This window comes from Anabrus simplex, chromosome 2 (assembly GCF_040414725.1).
Source record: "Anabrus simplex isolate iqAnaSimp1 chromosome 2, ASM4041472v1, whole genome shotgun sequence".
Classification (NCBI taxonomy): domain Eukaryota; kingdom Metazoa; phylum Arthropoda; class Insecta; order Orthoptera; family Tettigoniidae; genus Anabrus; species Anabrus simplex.
Genome location: NC_090266.1, coordinates 290,181,586 through 290,204,609, shown reverse-complemented (window position 1 = coordinate 290,204,609; position 23,024 = coordinate 290,181,586). Strand labels below are relative to the sequence as shown.

Here is a 23,024-nt window from a genome sequence, read left to right as displayed (position 1 = left end):
TTTAGGTTTTCCATTCTGACCTCATTTCTTACATCTTTGTTTCTCAATTTGTCTTTCCTATCATATTTCTTATGTATTTCATTTCACAGACTTGAATTCCACTCTCCTCCCTACTTGTCACTATCCTGGTCTCAGCCGCATAGGTCAAGATGGGTGCGTAATACATTTTGTATATTATCTCTTTACACTTTGGTACTTACTTATTCCAGACAATGTTTCTTACATTCTGGTAGAATGCATTGTCCTGTTTCACATTCTTGCTTATCTCAAAGTGCAGCTTTGTATTCTGCATTAATTCACTCCCTGGGAATATGAAACTGTCAACAATTTCAAGGCTTTGACTACCAGTTTTCCCTTGTCTTTCTCCTTTTGATATCACCATGGTCTTGATTTTCTTAGCCCTAATTTTCTTACTATACTTTTCAAATCTCTTGTTCAATGCATCTAGTTGTTCTTGTACTTCCTTGCTGTTAGTTACCCACAGAGGCAAAGACCTTCGTATCTGCTCGGTGAAAGAAACAGCTAACAAAAACAAATGACGTCAGAACTCACTCCCTCGACAACTCCAGACAAGCGGCAGGGGTGGTGTAGCGGCCATCGTGCATTCCTGAGGTGATATACGAGTCTATCCGACTGGTAGGTTAGCATTTCCGGCTAATGGCGAGACTTCTTTCAAAGAATAAAATTACCAATTGTAAAACTGATTTTCCTCTTCTAAAATGTGTATTATTTTGGGAGTTTCCATTATTCCCACTTTAGGGCTGATGAATAACAACTGAAAAACTCAAAAGCTATTTCTCTGGTCAGAATCAGCACTAATGATATAAGTATATTTGATTTGCCAAACACAAGGAAAGATTAGTTCTAACAGTAGCACACACTCATCTAGCAAATTCCAACATAATTTTAAGAAATCTATAAAAGTAAAATTATAATTCTCTCCATACACTTTGAATTTTTGCCTCAAACTTTGTTTATATCCTGGATTAGGAAAGTGAAAATTTGAAAGTAGATTATGTTCAATGTTGTCCATCTGTGTGTTTGTGGCAACATCACTGGAACTACACAGAACATCTCGAAACTCGTTAATTAATTTTAGGAATAGCAGGGGTGCACTAGGCTATATATTATTTGACTAGAATACAGTGGCATACAGTGGAAGTGGTTATAATGGGAGACTTAAATGCACAGGCAGGAAAAGTAAGACAAGGAAAAGAAGAAGTAATCGGACTATATAGGTGTGGGAAAAGGAACAAAGGAGAGAAACTAGTCAAGTTTTTTTGCAAGGAATGGAATGATTGTGGGTAACACATGGTTTTGGTAGAAAAACAGCAGGAAAATTACAAGATATGGCTGGGGTGACAGAAAAATAAAATCAGTAATTGATTACATTCTGGTGGAAAGGACAAATCACAGACAGTTGATGGATGTAACAGCTTTACCAGGAGAAGCATTCGATGGACATCATAGAATTGTGATAGCAAAAATAAGAGTGGGGAAAGTGGAAAAATTAAAGGAGATAAGAGATAGTAAAATAAAAGTGTGGAAATTAAAAGATAAGAATGTACAGGAAGAATTTCTGGTGAGCCTGAAACAACAAATTCCTATTCCTGAAGTAGGAAATGTGGAAAATGAATGGTCCAACTTCCAAACGGCATTGTAAACGGGGCAGAGAATGCCTGTGGTAGAACATTACCAAAAGTGAAAGAAAAGAAGACACTGTGGTGGAATGAGAAGGTGAGAGAAGAAGTGAAGGAAATAAAGAAAGCATGGCAAGAATGGAATAGAGATAAAAAAGAGGAAAGCAAAAGAAAGTATATAAACAAAAGATGAAGTGGCAGTTAAAGAATGATGTATGGAATTATACAAAGTAATAGAAAAGAAAGAGTTTATACAAAGCTGATGAATGAGGAAGGTGGAGAGTTGATAACACTGCTGAATGTGAGAAATTGTGTGATGACTCAATAGCAGAAGATGATATAACCATGTTAGAGGTGTAAATAATAAAGGCTGCTCAACCTGTTGGACGATAATGGGTGTAAAGATTGTTAAAGTGCATATGGAAGTAGGAACATGTGCCAGAGACTGGTGAAAGGGTCTAATAATAACAGTCCTTAACCCTCTTAGTGCAAGGCCTGGGTGATCAGAGTATGCCAAGAGTGCCAGACAGATTTAGATGATTTTGCAGGTTCTCACTCTCTGGGTTATATAGTTCACAATTATTATCACTATGATTTGAAATTTTTAATAAATGTTAACAAGAAGACACTCTTACTGCTAAACTAAATTACAACACTAAAATGGTCTTGGATATTTTGAAACAAAATATTTTCCAAACAATTTTAAAACACAAAAAATTTAAAAAATCAGAAACAAAACAGAAAAATCATAACATTCAACTCAACGATAAATATTGATGACTCCTCTAAAATGTCCTATTTCAGATGAATAAGCATGTAATGTTTCACATTTTTATCTTGAGTAGTTCAAGAGTTATGTACAATGGTATCGTAATACACAATTGGCATGTTCAACAATGGGATCGAACCTGGCACATGGGTTGTAGTCAGGGTGATCAGATGGTGTAAGATTATCATTGTTCACAAGAAGAAATAATCTCAAGATCAATTGGAATCTGTTTCTTGAGAACATATTTCCAAACCATGGAATATAACAGGAGTTTTTGACCCAATAAGAAAATATGCTCGGCCTTCTAGTTATACCCATTTCCAACAAAACAGCAATGAAAGCCTTCATTTCAGTCAATGTAACCGGGTGCCACTGCTGTGCTCTGGCATGTGGTGACAAGACATGACTTCTCATACCTGTCTGTCTCTGTAGTTATGAGGTTCCATAATTGAGCCGTGAAAAATAAAATAAAAATACGCTATAGGTTTTGCGTCTGACGAAGGGGCGTGTCTCAGGCCTGGAGTATCATAATAATCAGGTGAGGGGTTATATTTTGCATCTTGACGTAACTGAATTTCACGGAAAACAGGAAATTGTTGCTGTTGGATATAGTTACAGCCGTCATCATCATCATTACCACTTTCAGTGTTTACACTCGGACAATGAGCACGTGGTCGGGTGTTTACAGAAAAATCACTGCTATTACTCCCAATAACACTTTCACTTTCCCCTTCCCCACTTGTTGGAGGAATGAATTTCTCATCCGAGTCTTCATCATCCTCTTCTTCACTTAAACTATTAAGATATACAGCCAGTTCGTCATCATTTATCCATTGCCATCCAAATATTTTCCTTGAGAAATGTACCTTGGAATGCGATTATTTTTCTACATTTTATGTTATGGGTGCTACAAAAGCATACTGCATCAAACTAACATTTTGGGTTAGAGTTCAACTTACTTCAATTAACTGAAGTCTCTTAAGGTATGGTACACCTTGAAACATCCATCCATGTGGACAGCAACTTTGCATTTGTTGCACTTGAAGTAAGATTCCTTCCGGATTACACGCTCAAAACAGACTTTACATCTCCTTGATGTGGCTTATTTACTTGCTGTAGGAGCAATCACTTCAGTAAAATAACCCCAGTGCCTTCCCTGTAGTCTGATTGGTGTGCTACCTTGAGATGGACCTCCTACAGTGCGTAATCAGGAAGGGTGACATCTTCCAGAATTTTATTTGCATATGCATTGGTTTCCTTGTAAATTTCCCCCAAAAAGTGTCAGTAAGGAACTGACTCGCAATGTCATATTCTGTAGCATTATCACCCAGACGCCTCCGGACTACAGTATTTGGCTCCCGAATAACTGCACACGCATTGCCTTTCGGAAAACTATTGGCCAAACTCCATATTCAAATGTTCGATGAGGTGAGGTTATGTACAAATTTATCTTCACCCTCACTATCACTTTCACGAGCGGAGTCACAGTTCTCAGACGCACTGTCACTGCTAAAACTACTATCAGATGATTCTGAGATATCTTCATCACCACTATCAATCGGAAACTGCAGAGTTAGTTCCTCTTCCTCCTCGCGATGGTTACATAACATCTTGCTTTGTCGTAGCATTCATTTCATGAACAAGATGAACAAGTTTAGAAGCAAAATAAACATTGACAAAATAGCCTTCGGATATTAACATCATCATGCAAACCTGCTAGAACTATCTAGGAACGTAATTCTAAAGTACACCATCGCAATCAAAGGAAATCGGTAGTCAGATAGACATATTTCCGACTTGAGTACACGGGGATGGTTGTACCAGTCATTGCATGTTAATGAATGTGGAACTCTAGATGGCTGTACCCGTCATTCTAGCGGAATGGGTTAACATAATAACTTCTCCCGCTAGTTGCTATTTTACTCCCGTGGCATGGAGATCATACGTCGTATATGAACACGGACTTTAGAAATTCAATGCATGATAACGAATGAATTTACGCACTATCTAGCGGCATAGTTAAAATCTAATGACCATTCTCTATGGACTTGACACATAAGCTGTTGCCATCTGATGTCCCAAGTTGTACTAACTCGCATAGAATAGTGCACTATCTAAGTAACGATATATCGCGTGGTTGGCACTTTACGCATATATATGAAACAACGATATATCATTGTCTGGCTCTCTACGGGTTAAGAAGAGGGATAAAAAGGTGTGTGATAACTACAGAGGAATCACACTCTTATCACAAGTGGCAAAAGTACTGCAAAGAATATTAGAGAGGAGATAAATAAACAACCTACTATAACATCTAGTGGTCAAGACATGCAAATTCAGAGAATTTACTACAGATAAGAATATCCTAACCTACATTCCAGACTTTTAAGTCCACTGGAATTCATCAAGCGGTAATCCAAAGAGTGCAGAATGTTATTCCAATTGGTTTTTTAAATTATTATTAATTTTTTTGTACCTAATACTAAGTAGTGCGAACAGGAGTGAAATTTTAGAATGTGTATCATTTACGTAGGCTCGGTTAGCTCTTTTTGCAAAGTAAATTTCAACACCTGCTTTAAATTCAATGATTTGTTTTTATCGATGTGTAAAATTTTGACATCTGTGTTGATATCTGTGAAGTGGCGTGAGTTGTCATATATGTGTTCACCTAATGCTGAGCGTCTGTTGTATCTAACTCCATTTTTTGTGTTTTTTGTACTTAGTATGGAAATTACATTTTGTCTGACTGATGTACGTGGCATTACCATTTGGTCCTTGGCATTTGAGTTCACAAATTCCTGATTTCGAAAAAGGGTCTTTTTTATTCAGATTACATTCACCAATTTGTTTCCATAATGTGTTGTTTGTTCTGAATGCTGTCTTATATCCTTCCTTTTTTGAAGACGTTACCTATTTTGTATATATTTTTATTCACGAAATTAAGAACCACATATTTATCATTTTCAGGTAGGAGTTTATGTTTTTCCATTGATTGTTTATTAATATCTGGTCTACTGTGTTGGGAAGATGGTTATTTTCTACCATGATTTGTTTTATTATTTGTATTTCATTGTTAAAATCACTTTTGTTCATTGGTATAGTTACTGCTTTGTTTATAATTGCATTCTGTCCTGCTAACTTGTGTGAGGTTGGGTGACTAGAATCAATGTCTATTGTGTGTGATGTTTTGAGTGTTCTCTGTGTATCTTATACGATAGTTGATGTAACTTCTACTGATCATGATGTCCAAAAAGTTGATCCTGATATCCAGAAAGTTAATCCCCCCCATTTGTTCCTGGTTCCAACTTAATAATAATAATAATAATAATAATAATAATAATAATAATAATAATAATAATAATAATAATAATAATAATTGTATTATACAAGACCAAGTAATAGCTACAAACAATTACAAAAAGTACATCATCAAAGACACCAGCGTGCTCTCAGACAAATTCCATTCATCTCGAGGCCATCGACCATATCACTGCAGGCTGCCCAGTACTTGCCCCCGTAGAATACACGAGACGACACAATCATGTCTCGGGAATCATACACCAGGCACTTGCTCAGGAAAACCAATTAATTCAGGAGCGTATCCCTTATTACAAGTACCAACTAACACCACTCCTGGAGAACGAGTCAATTAAGCTTTACTGGTACACTGCTGTAGTGACATACAAAACAGTCAACCAGAACAGACCAGACATCATACTGGTATACAAGAAAACTGGGACAACTTTCATTATTGACATCGCTATCCCCAATGACACCAACATTGACAGGAAGTACCGTGAAAAAATCTCCAAGTACAAAGAACTTGCAGAAGAGATCAAGAGGATCTGGAAGAAAAAACTGGTACAGATAGTCCCTGTGATTCTGTCAGTCAACAGCCCCATTCCACACACACTTCACAAAAGTCTGCAAGAACTGGGTCTTCCACCGAACATCTACAAAATTATGCAACATTCTGTCCTCCTGTCAACATGCAACATCGTGCGATCGTTCCTCTCGCAAGAATGAAGATCCCATGATCTATTGTATTTACCTGTACATCAATGTTTGTATTATAATGTGTAAACACTTTAATTATTGTAAGGCACTTGGTGCATCCCGTGCCCCATTACTACCCATATTTCCTGTGGAGAAATGTATGAATAATAATAATAATAATAATAATAATAATAATAATAATAATAATAATAATAATAATAATACTTTATTAACGGTAATACCATTCTACATAACAGTAGAGAAGAATAAACAAAACAAAACACTAAAAAGAAAGTTCAATGGAGTATAAGTAGAAAAATATGTACAGATATATACACAGGTTATATTACAAGCAAGCACAGGAAAGTAGTAGTCAATTCTGGAGATTATGTAAGTGATTTCTAAATTTTGACAATAAGCAGTTAAATATATCAATATCCACTTTGTTTCGAGATCTTGACATTCGTTCAATTGGCCCACTGAATGCGTAGTAGTTAGTTCTATGCCAATTTGTAGACAATGTATTCTTGAACCTTGTGCGTCTGTCTGGTACATGTACGTTAATTTTTGCAAGGAGTTGTGGACAATTCACCAAGAAATGAAGCAATTTAAAAATGAAGAGTGTATCCAATAATTCACGGCGTTGTGACAGGCTATGCAGATTTAAGGACTGTTGTAAGGATGTATAATCAACATTATCATATGAGAATCCTGCTCTAAATGAATATAGATGAAGAAATTTATGTTGTACTGAATCTAATCTATGTATAGAGGTCTGATGAGAAGGGTTCCAAAAAGGTGTACAGTACTCTAGTATAGGGGGTACCATAGACACATACAGCAATCGATAGGTAGCTAAGTTTGAAAATTCTCTAGAATATCTAGTAATGCAATCCAATCTTTGAAATGCTCTCTTACAAATATTTTCAATATGTTCATTAAACGATAGGTTATAACTGAATTAAACATCAAGGTCATTAATTTGTGAAACAGAAGTTAGAATGTTGTTATTACAAAATTTGTACTGAAATTATATTTTCTTCTTGTTTTTAAAAAATGATATCATTTTACATTTCTCATGATTAAGTTTCAACCCATTTTGAATACAGTACTTTTCCAGATGATGTAAATCTTCTTGAAGTTTTAAACAATCAAGTGGACAATTAATTTGCATAAATTTTTTTGCATCGTCAGCAAACAAAAGCAATTCAGAATTCTTAAGTATATTTTTAATGTCATTTATGAAGGGAGTAAAAAGTAAGGGCGCAAGATGAAACCCTCGAGGAACTCCACTGGTAACAATAATAGACGCAGAAAAATGATTCCTTATTTTAACAACCTACAGGTGATTTTTCAGATACGATTCAAACCATGAGAGGAAAGGCCCATTAATTCCATAGCTCGTTAGTTTTTGCAGCAAGATATCGGAGTCGACAGTGTCGAAAGCTTTTGAGAAGTCTGTATAAATGCAGTCCACTTGGGAGTGGTTCTCTATTGCATCCAAGAGGAACTGATACAATAAAAGAAGCCTGCTACAGGTCTATGTTGCCCATCAATGATGATGTTCCTAAAGAGAGGTGTGATTTTGTCAAGAATTATTGAGTCAAAAATTTTGGAAATATGAGAAGAAATTATAACTGGTCTATATTGTTTTATGTCAGTTTTATCACAATTTTTGAAAACTGGACTAACAAATCCTTTCTTCCATTCCTCAGGAAGAACGCCTTGGTTTAATGATAAGTTGAACAGATAAAAGAGCGCTTCACATAAAATAAATGAGCAGTACTTGAGCAGGTAAGTTGAAACACCACCAGGTCCTACAGTCTTCTTTAATTTCAGAGATATCAGTTTGTTGTAAATTTCTGCCTTACTAATGTTTATAACCGATAGATTGACAGAGAAAGGATAATCATATGACATACGACTACTAATCTGATAGTAAACAGATGAAAAGTGGTTAGCAAAAAGATTGACAATATTTTCTCCAGTATCTCCTGTAACTTCATTAAGATGCATTGTTGAAGGAATATTATTACATGACCTTTTAGAACTTACATATTGACAGAATTTCTGTGGATTGGAAGAAATACTTCGTTCACAGTTGGAGACATACATTGTATAGCAAAATTTAGATTCAGACTTACATTCATTTCTTAAATTCAAGAAATGCTGATAATCACTATTGAGACCTGATATTTTGTATCGCTTGTGTGCTTTCTTCTTTTCAAAAATCAGTGACTCAATTTATGATTAAACCACTTTGGGAATTTGGGAGTCTTAAAATTCTGTATAGGGATGTAAAGTTCCATGCCATAATGTAGTACTGAATAGAAGGTTTCTAGTGCTTTATCAATTGATACATTTTGAAACATCACTTTCCAGCTGAACTGTGACAGATAATAATTTAGTCCATTATAATCACCATTTAAAAAATCTAAATAAAAACTATCAGCAGGCAAGGAATTGTATTGCTCATTTATAGGTAAAGAAATCTCTAATGCTGGGTGGTGTTTATCGAGGGGGACAATGCTTTCATTACTAGATTTTACTTCAATGGAACTGGAGTTACTGAAAACCAAATCAAGAAAGTGATTCAGAAAATTTGGGATAGCATTAAACTGATTTAAACAGAGATAAGAAAAAGTGTCTATAACTAAACTGGACTGCGAAGTGTGGTTACCTTCTGACATAAGGCCAGAAGATGTTTCTTCATTTACTATCCAATTAAGATGTGATAGATTGCAGTCACCGAAAATGAGCAATAAATGGTTGTCGAGATTTGACATAATTTTTTCAACAGCACTGTAATGTTCGAAATACTTTTGGACAGGAGACTTTGGTGGAATATATACAGCACCAATGATTAATTTTGTGGAATTAAAAGTCAGGGACACAAACAACTGTTCAACTGTGTTAATGCACGGTATCAGAGTAAGTTTAAACCTCTTGCTAATACAGATCATTACCCCCTCAGGATATGCCTTCATACTCGTTAAAGAAGACCTATCACATCTGAAAATTTAATATGTTTCTAGTCCGAATTCCACATCACTAATTTCATCATTTAAGTTTGTTTCGATTAATACCATGCAGTCATAGTCAGCTGAACAAGAAGAGATTTTAAGTTCAGTTAGTTTGCTTCGAAGTCCATTTACATTTTGATAGTATCCTCTAAAGTGTATTGATGTCTTTGGCGCTTTCTTAGTATTGTGTATTTGACCTCTGTGAAATGATTCCCTATCTACATTTTGTATTATATTCCTGATATAAGTTATACTTTCTAAATCATTTTCTGTACCACTTAAGTTTTTTCCATTAGGATTATCATACCCCCTCATTTTCTTAGTTAGTTTCCAGAGAGCATTCTACTAGATATTCTATTGAGAAGTTTACCAAACTTAGAGGTTCCTTTTCCATTAAGGTGTAGCCCTTCTTTTCTAAAATCACTACCTCTAAGCCAACTATTAGCACCGACAAAAAGGACATCTCCATTACGGCATAACCAGTCAAGAGTGGAGTTTACAGCCTCTATATAGCGGTAATCAACATCATGCCAATATAAAACGCCACCGAGACAAAGCTTTGCTGCTGGAAACCTCCTTTTCATCGCAGTAATAAGCCTATCAATTTCGGTCATTATGTCTCCAGGTGTTGATGAATTTTGAAGGTCATTTGTGCCAATATGAACTATCAGGGCTTCAGGATTTTCTTTAATACTGTCACTGTTTACATGTTCTGTAAGTTGACCCACTCGTATGCCTGGATAGCAGTACGCAATTCCCTCTTCAACTTCGGATCCAACATTTCTTATCATCGAGTCCCCTACTATTACTGTACAGGCTTGTTTATGTACCGGTCGCCGACGGGATTTTTTTGTCTTTTCGACACTGCAACTGAGTCATATTCTATGTTTGCCTCATGATCATTAGATTCTAACACTTGAAAACTTAGTGTCACTAAATTATTATTAACAGAATCTTTAAATGCAACATGTTTCTGGATAGGCCTAACATTCTTCGACTTAACCTCTTTAAAATCATTTTCGTATTGTCTCGGCATTTCAACATTATTTGTTTAAAGTTCTTCAATTCCAGCAGAGCATTTTTTAGATCTGTTGATAACATTTTTTAAATTTCATCTTTGGATGAGATTTCAAGTTCCAGATATCTTATTCTAAACCTCAAATGCGAGGAGTCCAAAGTGAGGTTATCGGAAACGAGATCGTCTACTGGATCCGACACTTCGCTACCAAATGTATTCTTAAATACGCACTCGTAAGAATCATTAAGACTATTAAGACTAGTATTACTTCTGTGAATATATCCATTGCGCTTCAAACACATATTATTACCGAACATTTCACCACTCTGAGAAAAAACTAAATCATTGTTTACCGCCATGTTACCTTATAATACTGTTATCATGTTTTTCCTTATTTCATATAGATTATAAATTTGTTAATCAAAGTTAGTTTCAGCAGACTGAAAAACCGAACAGTTATAAATTCTTCAAATCAAAACTGAAAAGAGATGGGCTCAGATATATATATATATATATTTAAAAAAAGGTTAAACACAAAATAATTTCTGATTACATATATTGTATGCCTTTTTGCAGTACGAGGAATAAGAATGGAGATATTCGTGATTATTATATTTTCGTGAACGATGGAATTATTATTCTATCTAAAAGATGTACATAACAATAATTATTAAAATCCCAATTTCCAATCATTTACATCAGTTATATTTTTATCATAAGAGCTGTAATTATACAGAATACTCTAATATTGCAGAGCCGGATGAGAACAAAATGTGATTGCCTACTATGTCGTAAGCCCCATAAGAGTCCAGGGTCTGCAATGACCATGTTAATAAATGAGCAATAATAAAGGAGATATTAGTAGTTATTAACAATAACCAAGTGATGGAACAGAACACTGTTAGCTGTGTCTCCCGATGCTACTGCACTAGATGACATCACTGCTGCAATTAGAAAATTTAAGCTGTCAATGATCAGCGCTTAACAGCTAGTCACACAATAATATTTGCTGTTTGAAGTATCAGTATTTAAAAGTTATTCTACTACTACAGGTTGTATATCTTAGGATGCTTTTACATGATCATAATTAAAAACCATCTTTCTCTATAAAACTAGTATGTGTTCTAAAGTGCAAGGCAACTGGATACGAGGCCATGGATTGTAATTTCCGTGTTGTTACTGCACAAGCAATAATAACAGATATTTGCAGTTATTACTTTTTCCACCATTTTCCAAATACCTCCGGAAATATTAGTTTTATTAGTTTAAATTCTTCATTTATTTGCACGCACCATCTTTGGTCAAGGAGTTAGTTTATAATCGTCTTGCCGGCGAAGATCATTAAACCTGGCTATGTGTTTCTCTGTCCAATATGAATACTGCATGTTAGGTGTTGTGTAGTGTTTGACGACGATAATGAGGTAGGGAAAAAGTTGGTGCACAGCTATTCCTGTCCAAGAATGATGATGAAGATGCTTGTTGTTTAAAGGGGCCTAACATCTACGTCATCGGCCCCTAATGGCACGAAATGAGATGAAATGTAAGGACAATTAAAATATCAGAATCCTCCACTGACCAGAATTCAAAATGTTAGGATGAACAATGAATGGATGGATATGAAGTTAAAACAATCAGTGGATCTGACCTGCAATGCCCCACATCCCCAGAAACTAGCGTTAAACAATAGTATTACTGACCAAGGGACTGCTTCTACAGTATACCGTAATACTGAGTTGATGATACTTGTAGTCTAAAGGAGTCCAAAATCCACGTCATCAGCCCCTCATAATGGTACTTACCGCTAGGAAAGTAGAACCATGGTATTTGTCATGTTGCGGTACTAATCAAAAGTAGCGTAGACTCGTGGTGTTCCACACATTATGGTACTACTCACAGGTAATGTAATGCGCTCATGTAACACAGACCTAAGGTGTTTCGCACAGTGCGGCGCTATTTGCAGGCAACGCAAACTTATGGTGATCTTCACATAAGTGGACTAACCACAGGGAGTCGCACTATCCCGTGACGTTCCTCACATAGTGGTACGAATCACAGGTACTCTAAAATGCATCCTGAGCACACACTGTCGCTTCTAATCACAAACCTATTGTATAACCAACATAGTGGTACTACGTGCAAGTAAAAGCGACCCATCGTGTTCCCTGCGTGATGGTACTATTACAAAGTAGTATCATGGATCTAATTTTATCATCCCTTGGTCGCCCCTTACGACAGGCAGGGGATACGGTCAGTGTATTCTTCGTCTGCGTCCCCCACCCACGCCCTTAAATTAATGGTGAGCGGAACAAACTATTTTTCGCTTGCAGGCTGTAGCCAATTAACGGCCAAGCATTAAGGGCGCGATCTTACACACGTGTGTGACTAGCGGCAAAGAAGAAGTGCCTAATTCAACCGTTTTACAGGAGCAACATCAACCAGCACCATGGAGCGAGCGCCGAGGATCGATGGAGTGACTTCCCACATACTGGAGACTGAGATGACCATGGCGTAAGTTCGTGACAACGCCAGTGGCCATGCAATCGTCACGGGTGATCAAGCTGGCACAAGCTAAGCTTCTTGTTACATTTTTAGCATGCCTGGGGGATAGTTGCACACTAGTTTAGATCAATTGTAAATAAATAATTTAAAGTTAATTTCAGCCAGAGGGGACTATGGTTTTTCAATTCAAATTTACAGTTAAAAATGTCCTGGCCTTATGCATGCCTTTTATATTTCTTTTAACTTTTTTTTTTTTCAGTTAGATGGGTTTAAGGGTATGCCAGTGTAGAGTGTTGCCATGTGTTTTTTCCGTGTATTCCATTGTGTGGTCAATATGCAAGCTCTAATCATTATTTACATAGGCTACACGCCAGTGATGACATATGGGAGATCAGTTTACACCTGTAGTTTTATCTTTTTATTTTTATTTTCATGCATGGGAATTTGAGATGTGGTCTGGAAGCAGAATCGCGGAAATTCAATGTTGTTAGAGAGAGTCATTACTATTCTAGGGAAGCATGACTAACGGTCTTATCGAACAGCTGACCGGCCATATAAGACGCCAGAGGTGCACGTTAAGATAGATGACTGGTAACCTGGGGCTGGTTATGTAAGCCGTGTGGAATCACAAGTATATTGATGTATAATTCAGGGGTTGCTAGAGTGAGACATGTGAAGGAGGCTGGAATTGCCGCAGTCATGACATGAGGGGGGTCGAGAACCCGTATACTGCCAAATGCAAGGCCCGAGTATGGTCTCAAGATTTACAGTATGTGATGTGTGTATTCATATGAAAGAGTCTGAAGCCCTTATTGGTGTGCGTTTGTTTTAATCTGCGAATTGGGATCGCAGGTCATTATAAGTAAGAAGCAGTAATAGAGCTGCGAGTGTTGTCAATTTACCCTTGTCTCCGATTGAGAGTTAGCAGGTAGAGACCAACCTTTTTTCTTGAGAAGTCAAGTGTACCACACCAAGGCCGTGTCTTCGTAGAGTGCTAGGTGGACCATTATTCGCGTTCTCTCCCGAGAATTAGGAAGTTCCAGGTATCAGCTGTTGCGATAGTGAAAGTGTTCCAGAATGAATATCCCTTGCATCAGACTTCTGGATGTAAGCCATGTGTCTGCCTGCTGAGGAAGATTTCGATGACCACATGTGGAGAATTTATGCATATTTCATGTGCTTCTTTTATAGGTTCAATGCCCCACTTTATTTACATGTGTTATCATGCCTACCTGGTTTGATTCATTATTTGTGTGAAATGGTGATGGCTGACTCTAATTTGTTTTGTGTTTCATTGTAATATATGTTGATGTGATCAGCGTTCCATTAGTTTTATTTTGTGTTTAATTAGCTCGATAGCTAAATAGATGGTTGCTGACATTCATGCCATTCAATTTCTGTGTGGGCGGCCACACATTTAGATTCTGTGTAGTTATAAGTTGCAGCTCAGGGCTACCAATGCATTGAATTTTAATTTGTTATTGATTATGTATATATGTATAGTTTGGATCAATTACTAGTGTTCTTAACTATCTACCACGGTCATGTATAGACACTTTTCGAAGCGCATCCCATAGGGGATTATGATATTGAAGCGAAGTTTGCGTCGACTTAATTTTAACAAATGTAAACATCTGAAGTCACTCCTGAGTAGTGTGTTTCTTTATTAGGGCCGAGTCCCTTGCGTTATAATTTTTATGTTATGATGGACATGTGCACGGCACATATTTCTTTGATTTTATTTGGCTTCAGTCTTTGTTGTAATATATTTTGTGGCGTTAAGCGAATGGGTTAATGTCTTTTGATTAATAAATCCACTTTTACCCTAATTTTTCTCTTTTATTCACGTAGTCTATGTACCTGTATTTATGTTATGTACCTTTCGTATTAAGCTCATGGAGAAATTAAATTATTAGTTGCCCATATCATTTGAGAAAGGAAACCATGCGCTCTTACCGCGACTAGCCCGGGATATTTTGAAGGCAGGTACGGTACAATATAGTCCAAGGTCTGAGGGTGAACATTCTTCTTTTTCAAAATGGCGCCCGGTAATGACGACGCAGTGTTTTATCCTTCTCGTAAATTAACCGTAAAATGTGACGAAAAGTGCAGAAAATGTCGAAGATTAGTGAAAAATGGAATGCTGTGTGATTCGTGTGATCGATGGTGGCATTATAAGTGTGGAAATTGCCCTAGAGACATAAAAACTAATGAAACTGTTGACTGGATTTGTGAGCAGTGTGTTCGGAATGTTGTAGTTGGCGACGGCGTTGACGATGAAGCACTGAAAACAATCGATGAGGAATACAAAAGTGCATTAGAAATTATAAACACTCTACAAAAGGACAATGGGGCTCTTAAAGTTGAAAATCAAGAATTAAAAGAAAGACTGCGATCGATAGAATTTGGGACTGACCATTCTTCGAGTGATATACCAGTACCAGCAACAAACTCGAGCACGTGGTGTCAAGTAGTTCATGGATGGCCAGCTAAGAAGAAATCTACAACTGAATTTCCGGAAATAAACATCAGAAATAGGTTTTCTGCCCTAAATAATTTAATTCTGGAAGAAAGTGATCGTGCGCGTGAAACCAAATCATTGCGATCCGCTGCCGTTGCCGTGCCGAGGTAAAAATTTAGGCCTAGATTTCACATTTAAGACCCAGTTAGGCCTAAATCAGCAAAGGTAGCCGTGTTTGGTAATAGCCAAGGAAGGGGAATTGCAGGAGTGATAAACGACGAGAATATAGCAGCAACCGGAGAAATATATCCAGGAGCTTCTATCAGCAGTGTCCTGGAAAACGTAGAAGCAGCAACTAGGAACTTCGGGAGCGGCGATGCAGTGATTATCATCGGTGGGACGAACGACGTAGCTCACAACGACGCCAAGAATGTAAGATCACAACTTAAACATACACTAGGGAAGCTGACCCTCACCAACGTCTTTGTAGTGAACATGCCCCACAGGCATGATCTGAGTAGAGACCCGTGTGTGAACATTGAAGTGGACAAGGTCAATACAGATACTGTTAAAATTTGTAAACATTTTTGGAATACTCAGGTTATTGAATGCTGCAGTTTTGAGAGATACTGTTATACAAAACATGGCCTCCATCTAAACAATTCAGGTAAACGAAAGATAGCAAATATTGTTCTAGATTTTATTAATCTTAAGATATGTACTGTAAAACAGACAACTCCCTTGAGTTATAATACTGACCAGGAAAACTAGTAGAAAGAGCCAGCTGTACTTCAAGCTGGCTCAGTCAACTAGAAAAAGAAACTCAGGATAGTAAGGAATTTCAAGTTACCCAATTGCAACAGTCAAGTTTTAGGGAGGAAGGGGGTCTGAGATTGCTCTTGGTAAACTGTCAAAGTGTAGTGAATAAACAATTAAAATTCGGTACATTGATGGAATCGTATGAGACTGATGTGGTGATAGGAGTGGAATCGTGGTTGAAAGAAGGGGTGGGTAATAGAGAAGTATTTCCAGAAGGGTACACAGTCTATCGTAGAGACCGAGGAGATAAAAAGGGAAGGGGGGTGTTTATTCTGGTGAAGGAAACTTACTGTTCACATGAATGGTTTACCGATGAAAGGGATGAAATATTAGGGATAAAATTAGTTTGTGATAATATGAAGGCGGTGGGAATTATAGGAACATACAGGCCTGGAAGAGAGGAAAGAGACATGGAAATCTTTGAAAAAATAATAGATTATACTCGTAAAAACAATAATAATGATATGGTAATAATAGGGGGAGATCTAAATTTGCCTGAAGTTGAATGGAAAGGAGCTGCAAGTGAAGCCCATGAACAGAAACTGGCAAATAAGTTAATTTGGGAGGGAGGATTTACACAAGTAGTACAAGAACCGACTCGTCTCAATAACTTACTACATGTATTCTTGGTTAAACCATGGGAAATTGTTGATAAAACTGAGGTAATTGAAGGAATAGGAGACCATAGGGCTGTAATAATGGATGTAGGACTCGTACCAAAAAGGCTTAATAAGAGGGTTACACAAGACAAGAAATTGTACAGAAGAACTAAAGTTGATGAATTTGGGACTTACCTTAAATCAATTCAGTTGTTGGATAAGTGAAGGGAGTAATGTGGATACACTTTGGGCTAAATTTAAAGGAATCATTTGGGAAGGAGAGAAGAGATTTGTACCTGTTAAGAAGGATAAAATGACCTCAGACTCTGTTTATTATACAACGGAAATAAGAAAATTAAAAAGAAAATGTAGAATAGTAAACAGGAAAATCAAAAAGGGTATGGAGAGTAGAGAAACTAGAAAACAGCTAATGAGGAAACTGAATAGAGTGAAAAAGGAAGCAAAAGAGAATTAGATGAATGGCATACTTCAAGAGGGTAATTGACCACAAAGGGAAATGGAAAAAGCTGTATTCATATATCAGGAATCAAAAAGGAAAAGGAATCCAAATTCCTACAATGGTGGGAGAAGGGGGTGAACACTATTTAACAGATACTGAAAAAGCAAACCTATTTAGTAGGGAATTCAGAGATTCAGTAGATGATTGTCAGGAGTTGGAAATAATCGAAACAGAAGATAGAGAGGGAGAGAGACAGAGGGAAACAAGAAGCTTCTCATTCACAAATGAAGATATTTTCAGAGAAATCCAACTGCTTCAGCAAGGAAAAGCAGCAGGGAGTGATCAAATTACTGGGGAGGTATTAAAGACAATGGGGTGGTACATAGTGCCTTATTTAAAATTTCTCTTCGACTATGTCATAAATAACAGTGTAATACCAAAGGAATGGAAGGAATCTATAATAATACCAATTTATAAAGGAAAGGGTGATAAAAGGAAACCAGAGAACTACAGACCAATCAACCTGACCAGTATAGTTTGTAAAATACTGGAAAGTATAATATCAAAGTACATCAGAGGGATATGTGATAAAAATTGGTTCATGAGGAGCCAGTATGGATTTAGAAAGAAATTTTCTTGTGAGGCACAACTGGTGGGATTTCAGCAGGACATATCAGATCAATTGGATTCAGGAGGTCAGTTAGATTGAATAGCCATAGATCTTTCCAAAGCCTTTGATAGAGTGGAACATGGAATATTATTAAAGAAATTGGAGGGAATAGGATTGGACATAAGGGTTACACGTTGGATAAAAACATTTCTAAATTCAAGGGTTCAGAAAGTCAAAGTAGGAAATAATGTATCGCAGGAAGAGAAAGTTTGGAAAGGAATTGCACAGGGTAGTATAATCGGTCTGTTACTTTTCTTAATATACGCAAATGATTTAGGGAACAATATCACATCAAAAATAAGATTGTATGCAGATGACATACTTGCTTATAGAGAAATAAACAACATTGAGGATTGTTCAGAATTACAAAGGGACCTTGAAAGTATCCAACAATGGGTTGAAGAAAATAATCTGAAGGTTAATTGAGGCAAATCAACTGTTACAACCTTTTTTTTTGCTAGTTGCTTTACGTCGCACCGACACAGATAGGTCTTATGGCGATGATGGGACAGGGAAGAGCTAGGAGTGGGAAGGAAGCGGCCATGGCCTTAATTAAGGTACAGCCCCAGCATTTGCCTGATGTGAAAATGGGAAACCACGGAAAACCATCTTCAGGGCTGCCAACAGTTGGGTTCGAACCTACTGGATACTGGCCGCACTTAAGCGACTGCAGCTATCGAGCTCGGTGTTACAACTTTTACAAACAGGAGCTTTAAAACTGAATTTGAATATACTTTGGATGAGGTACTTATCCCAAAAGATGGCAAAGTAATTTGCACTGGAAGGGTCATGTTGATGACATTGTTGGGAAAGCATACAGATCGTTACATGTCATAATGAGGCAACTTAAAGGATGCAATAAAGAATTAAAAGAAAAAAGTTTGTTCATTATTGGAATATGCAAACAGTGTTTGGGATCCTCACCAAGAATACCTAATAAAAGAAATAGATAGTGTGCAGAGGAAAGCAGCAAGATTTATAACAGGGGATTTCAGGAGAAAGAGTAGTGTATCAGAAATGTTAAAGGAACTTGGGTGGAAACTGTAAGTAAGAGAAGGGAGAAAACTAGACTTATAGGATTATATAGAGACTATAGAAGAGAAGAAGCATGGGGAGATATCTGTGAGAGGCTTCAGTTGGAAAATAATTATATCGGCGGGACAGACCACAAATATAAAATTAGAAGGAATTTTAGCAGAAGCGATTGGGGTAAATTCTCATTCATTGGGATGGGTGTGAAGGAGTGGACCAGTTTACCAGGGATAGTGTTTGATCCTTTCCAAAATCTGTACAGATATTCAAGAAGAGAATAAACAGCAACAGAAAAAATAAATGAAGTGTTAGAGGGCATTCGACCAGTGCAGGTTATTGTAAATAAAAAAAATGTGTGAATAAATTAATTCCATCCCCTGGTCTAAGGGGTTTGGACAGCCGAAGTAGGGGACTGCCTGTAGGGGTGAAGTACAGTGGGGACTTCGAGGACCCTGGGACCGCTACGGTAGCTGTGAAGGCCCTTCAGGAACTCTGAAAAGTGGTGGCAAAAGGGGCTCTGGTTAAGACGCAGCACGTCGTTATGCTACTTAGGTTCCAGAATGGGTAAAAATAAATAATAATGATAATAAAAATAAAAAATAAATAAATAAGTAAATAAATGCAATGTAAAGTTTAATCTTATACCAGTTGTATAGTATTGTTTGAAGTAATTCCACATACTGTATATCAGTTGACTATATTTGTAAGTAGTACAGAAGATATTATAAGTAGAATTTTGTAAACAATATAAATTCATTAAGGATGAGCTGTGTGTTTAACAGAAAAAATTGTTAGTGTAAATTGTATAATATTGTATTATAGGAAAATTTTCTTCTCTTGTTAATTTAATATTTAGTGCTTGACAATAATGTATTTTAGTGTACCATTCTGATGAGATCTTCCAGGTATAGTCCATACGAATTCAGTGGATACGCCACAAAAATTGCTCAGTAGCGTTTAACAAAATTTCAGAGAATTCAGTTCTTGAAACTATTTCACAAGGTATCTGAATGAGAAAGGTACAGATAAAGAGATTTGTACTGTAATTTTATGCCTGTTTAAATACTTTCATAGTGCACAGTAAAGAGAGGGAGGGATGAGGGGTATTTATTTTTTAATACAGGATAGTATTAAACATAATCCCAAGTGTAAAGTTAGGAACCAGCACCCCCCCCCCCCCCCCCCAATATCTGACTCTGAAGAAATTTTTGCAAGTACGGAATCTTGCAGCAGATTAGTAAATAATTACTAGATAATATTATGACATGATATACAATTGTAGTAGATATCTGATATTTTTACTCACCGTTGTCACCAGCTTGAGAGATGATAATTGGAGTTCGCTGACATTTTCAACAAAAAAAGGTGCTACTCCCATTGAAGATGCATGTAGAACTGCTGTGTCCGTTAATACCTGGATATTGAGTAGCTCGGCTAACAAACCCACCATTTCATGCAACTTGTTGTACAACGTTAGAATGCTCTTTTCTCTAACTTCTTTGGCTTGTGCTCTCTTCTTCTTTGCACTTCCCGTATAAGAATCTGATTCAGGAAATAAAAGAAAAAAAGCATTATATATCTTACTCACAGGAGAGAAAACAACAGATGTCAGTTTTTCTACTTTTGTGTAAATTGAATTTTTTTAACTTTGAAAACACACTGTATTAACATTTACTGCCTCATGTATTCTTCCATTTTACAGCAGTAAATGGTATTTACATATTATAGGCAGGGAATTGGTGGGCTACATCTCATTATAAGGTATTATTTAAGGTTTTATCCATTATAACACAGGATTGTAAAGATGAAAAACAATGTCACATTAAACTAAAGAAAAACAATGAATGTCAACACCAACACAATAATACACTGACAGCATTATTAATCATTGTATTTAAACACTGGAACTGCAGCTCCATTCATCCTGCACCTGTCCACAATGAGGTAATAATAATAATAATAATAATAATAATAATAATAATAATAATAATAATAATAATAATAATAATCATCATCATCATCATCATCATCATCATCATCATTGCCACACAAGTTTTTAAACACCATAAGGTGTTGGCATTACTAATGGGTAAGAATACATCATACAGAGGATCAGGCAGCCTGAATTCATACGGATAAAGACACAGAGCTTTAGAAATTTCTTTCTTTGTAACCATTGTTGCAGTGAGATGTGCACCATTATAACTCAGTTGGTACTGCATAAGGTGTGGACATTCCTGTTCTATGACCAAACTTCTTATAGGTCTTATTGGGAGAGGACATTTTGTTATGTACATTGGTATCAGATAATTAGTCCATGACAACAATTGTTTTGGTTTTCACAAGAGACAACCCTAAATGGTTGTGGTTTCATACGTGCTTTCAAATATTCATAATTCCACCCTGATGGAGTTGCAAAATATTTCCAACTCATCTACATATTCATCTAAGTGGTTATATACGAAATCACACAGCATCGAAGCAACTAAATCAGCTCCCTTCTTCCCGTGAGTTTTTGTGTACGTGTAAAAGGAGAATTCAGAAGTTGAGAGGGCACGTACATTAAAAATGAAAAGAGATAACTGATGACGATAGCATACATAATTCACGGTTATGTTTGGCACATGTAGATTCTTCTGGAATTCCATACATATGGCTTCACGGCGTTTTTATTTGCTACATTGCTGTCTTCCTTTCCTTTTGCTGCTATAAAATGCCACTGCTTTCTGGGGATATAATTGGTGCTGTGTTTCCGTCTTTAACTCTCGAGCCAATGACTGTGATTGATTAGAGCCCTCTTCATTTTCTGCTCATCTGCTAATGTGATAACAATAATGTTATTTGCTTTACGTCCCAATAACTACTTTAATGGTTCTTGGAGACGCCGAGGTGCAGGAATTTAGCACCGCAGAAGTTCTTTTACGTGTCAGTAAATCTACCGACACAAGACTGATGTATTTGAGCGCCTTCAAGTATCATCAGACTGAGCCAGGATCGAACCTGCCACACTGGGGTCAGAAGGAGGGCGTCTCAACCGTCTGAGCCACTCAGCCTGGCTGACAGGGAGAGGCATACCCACTTACGTGCCTAAGAATCTGGGGTACAATGTGGGAGGTGGACAAAAATATAATCATGCACATGCTAAGTAATTGTCCCACCAATGACAGGTACTACACGTAGTCAAATACAAATTTAGCCAATGATCTAAAGATAAATGGACAGTAACTAAATATATTCATATTTATCATACTTTTTTGGTCTCTATTATGAATACCCACTAGCTGCTGCTCCCACTTGATTTTACCAGATGCCATGCTTGCTACTTTCAAGTCTGTTACCTCTAGCTTATAAATTAAACATCCCAGGTCCACCAAATTTCACTCCCATATAAAAAGTTGACCTGAAAAAAATGCAAGGATAGCTTTTCTACAAACAGATGTGAACGTTGATTGCCTTGTTGATACATCATTCATCATGTTAGTTGGCAATCACATAATCCCATAATCTTTATTCCATTTCTCTCACTAAAATCATAATAGGATAATATTTGAAATAGTCCACTGGTTCCAATTTTGTACTCCCTACCTGGCATTCAATATTCTAAGGCTCCTATGCAAAAATTTTTTTTTTACAAGCTGCTTTACGTCGCACCAACACAGATAAGTCTTATGGCAATGATGGGACAGGAAAGGTCTAGGAGTGGGAAGGAAGCGGCCGTGGCCGTAATTAAGGTATAACCCCAGCATTTGGTCTGATGTGAAAATGGGAAACCACCAAAAACCATCTTCAGGGCTGCCGGCAATGGAGTTCAAACACACTATCTCTTGAATACTGGATACTGGCCGAATTTAAGCAACTGCAGCTATTGAACTTGATAATTTTAATCTTGAAAATGCTGATTTTCATACCGTACTACAAATTTCCTTTAAAATTCCAAAACTGCTTACCACATCTTTAACTCAATTCAATCTTACCCTTTATTTAGGGCTGCCATAATCCAAAGGATCCCACCCAGGACGTAACATACCTATTACTCTG

General features: G+C 36.8%; 1 protein-coding gene across 2 annotated transcripts in view; it reads right to left on the bottom strand.

Annotated features, from left to right (window-relative positions):
- The window catches only part of Nipped-B (Nipped-B cohesin loading factor), an 804,192-nt gene that overhangs the window by 259,569 nt on the left and 521,599 nt on the right, over window positions 1-23,024 (bottom strand). For both annotated transcript variants that reach the window (XM_068226150.1, XM_068226151.1), the window contains one exon: window positions 20,293-20,528. In XM_068226150.1, the coding sequence (XP_068082251.1) occupies window positions 20,293-20,528 (236 nt within the window). The remainder of the gene's footprint in view (window positions 1-20,292; window positions 20,529-23,024) is intronic.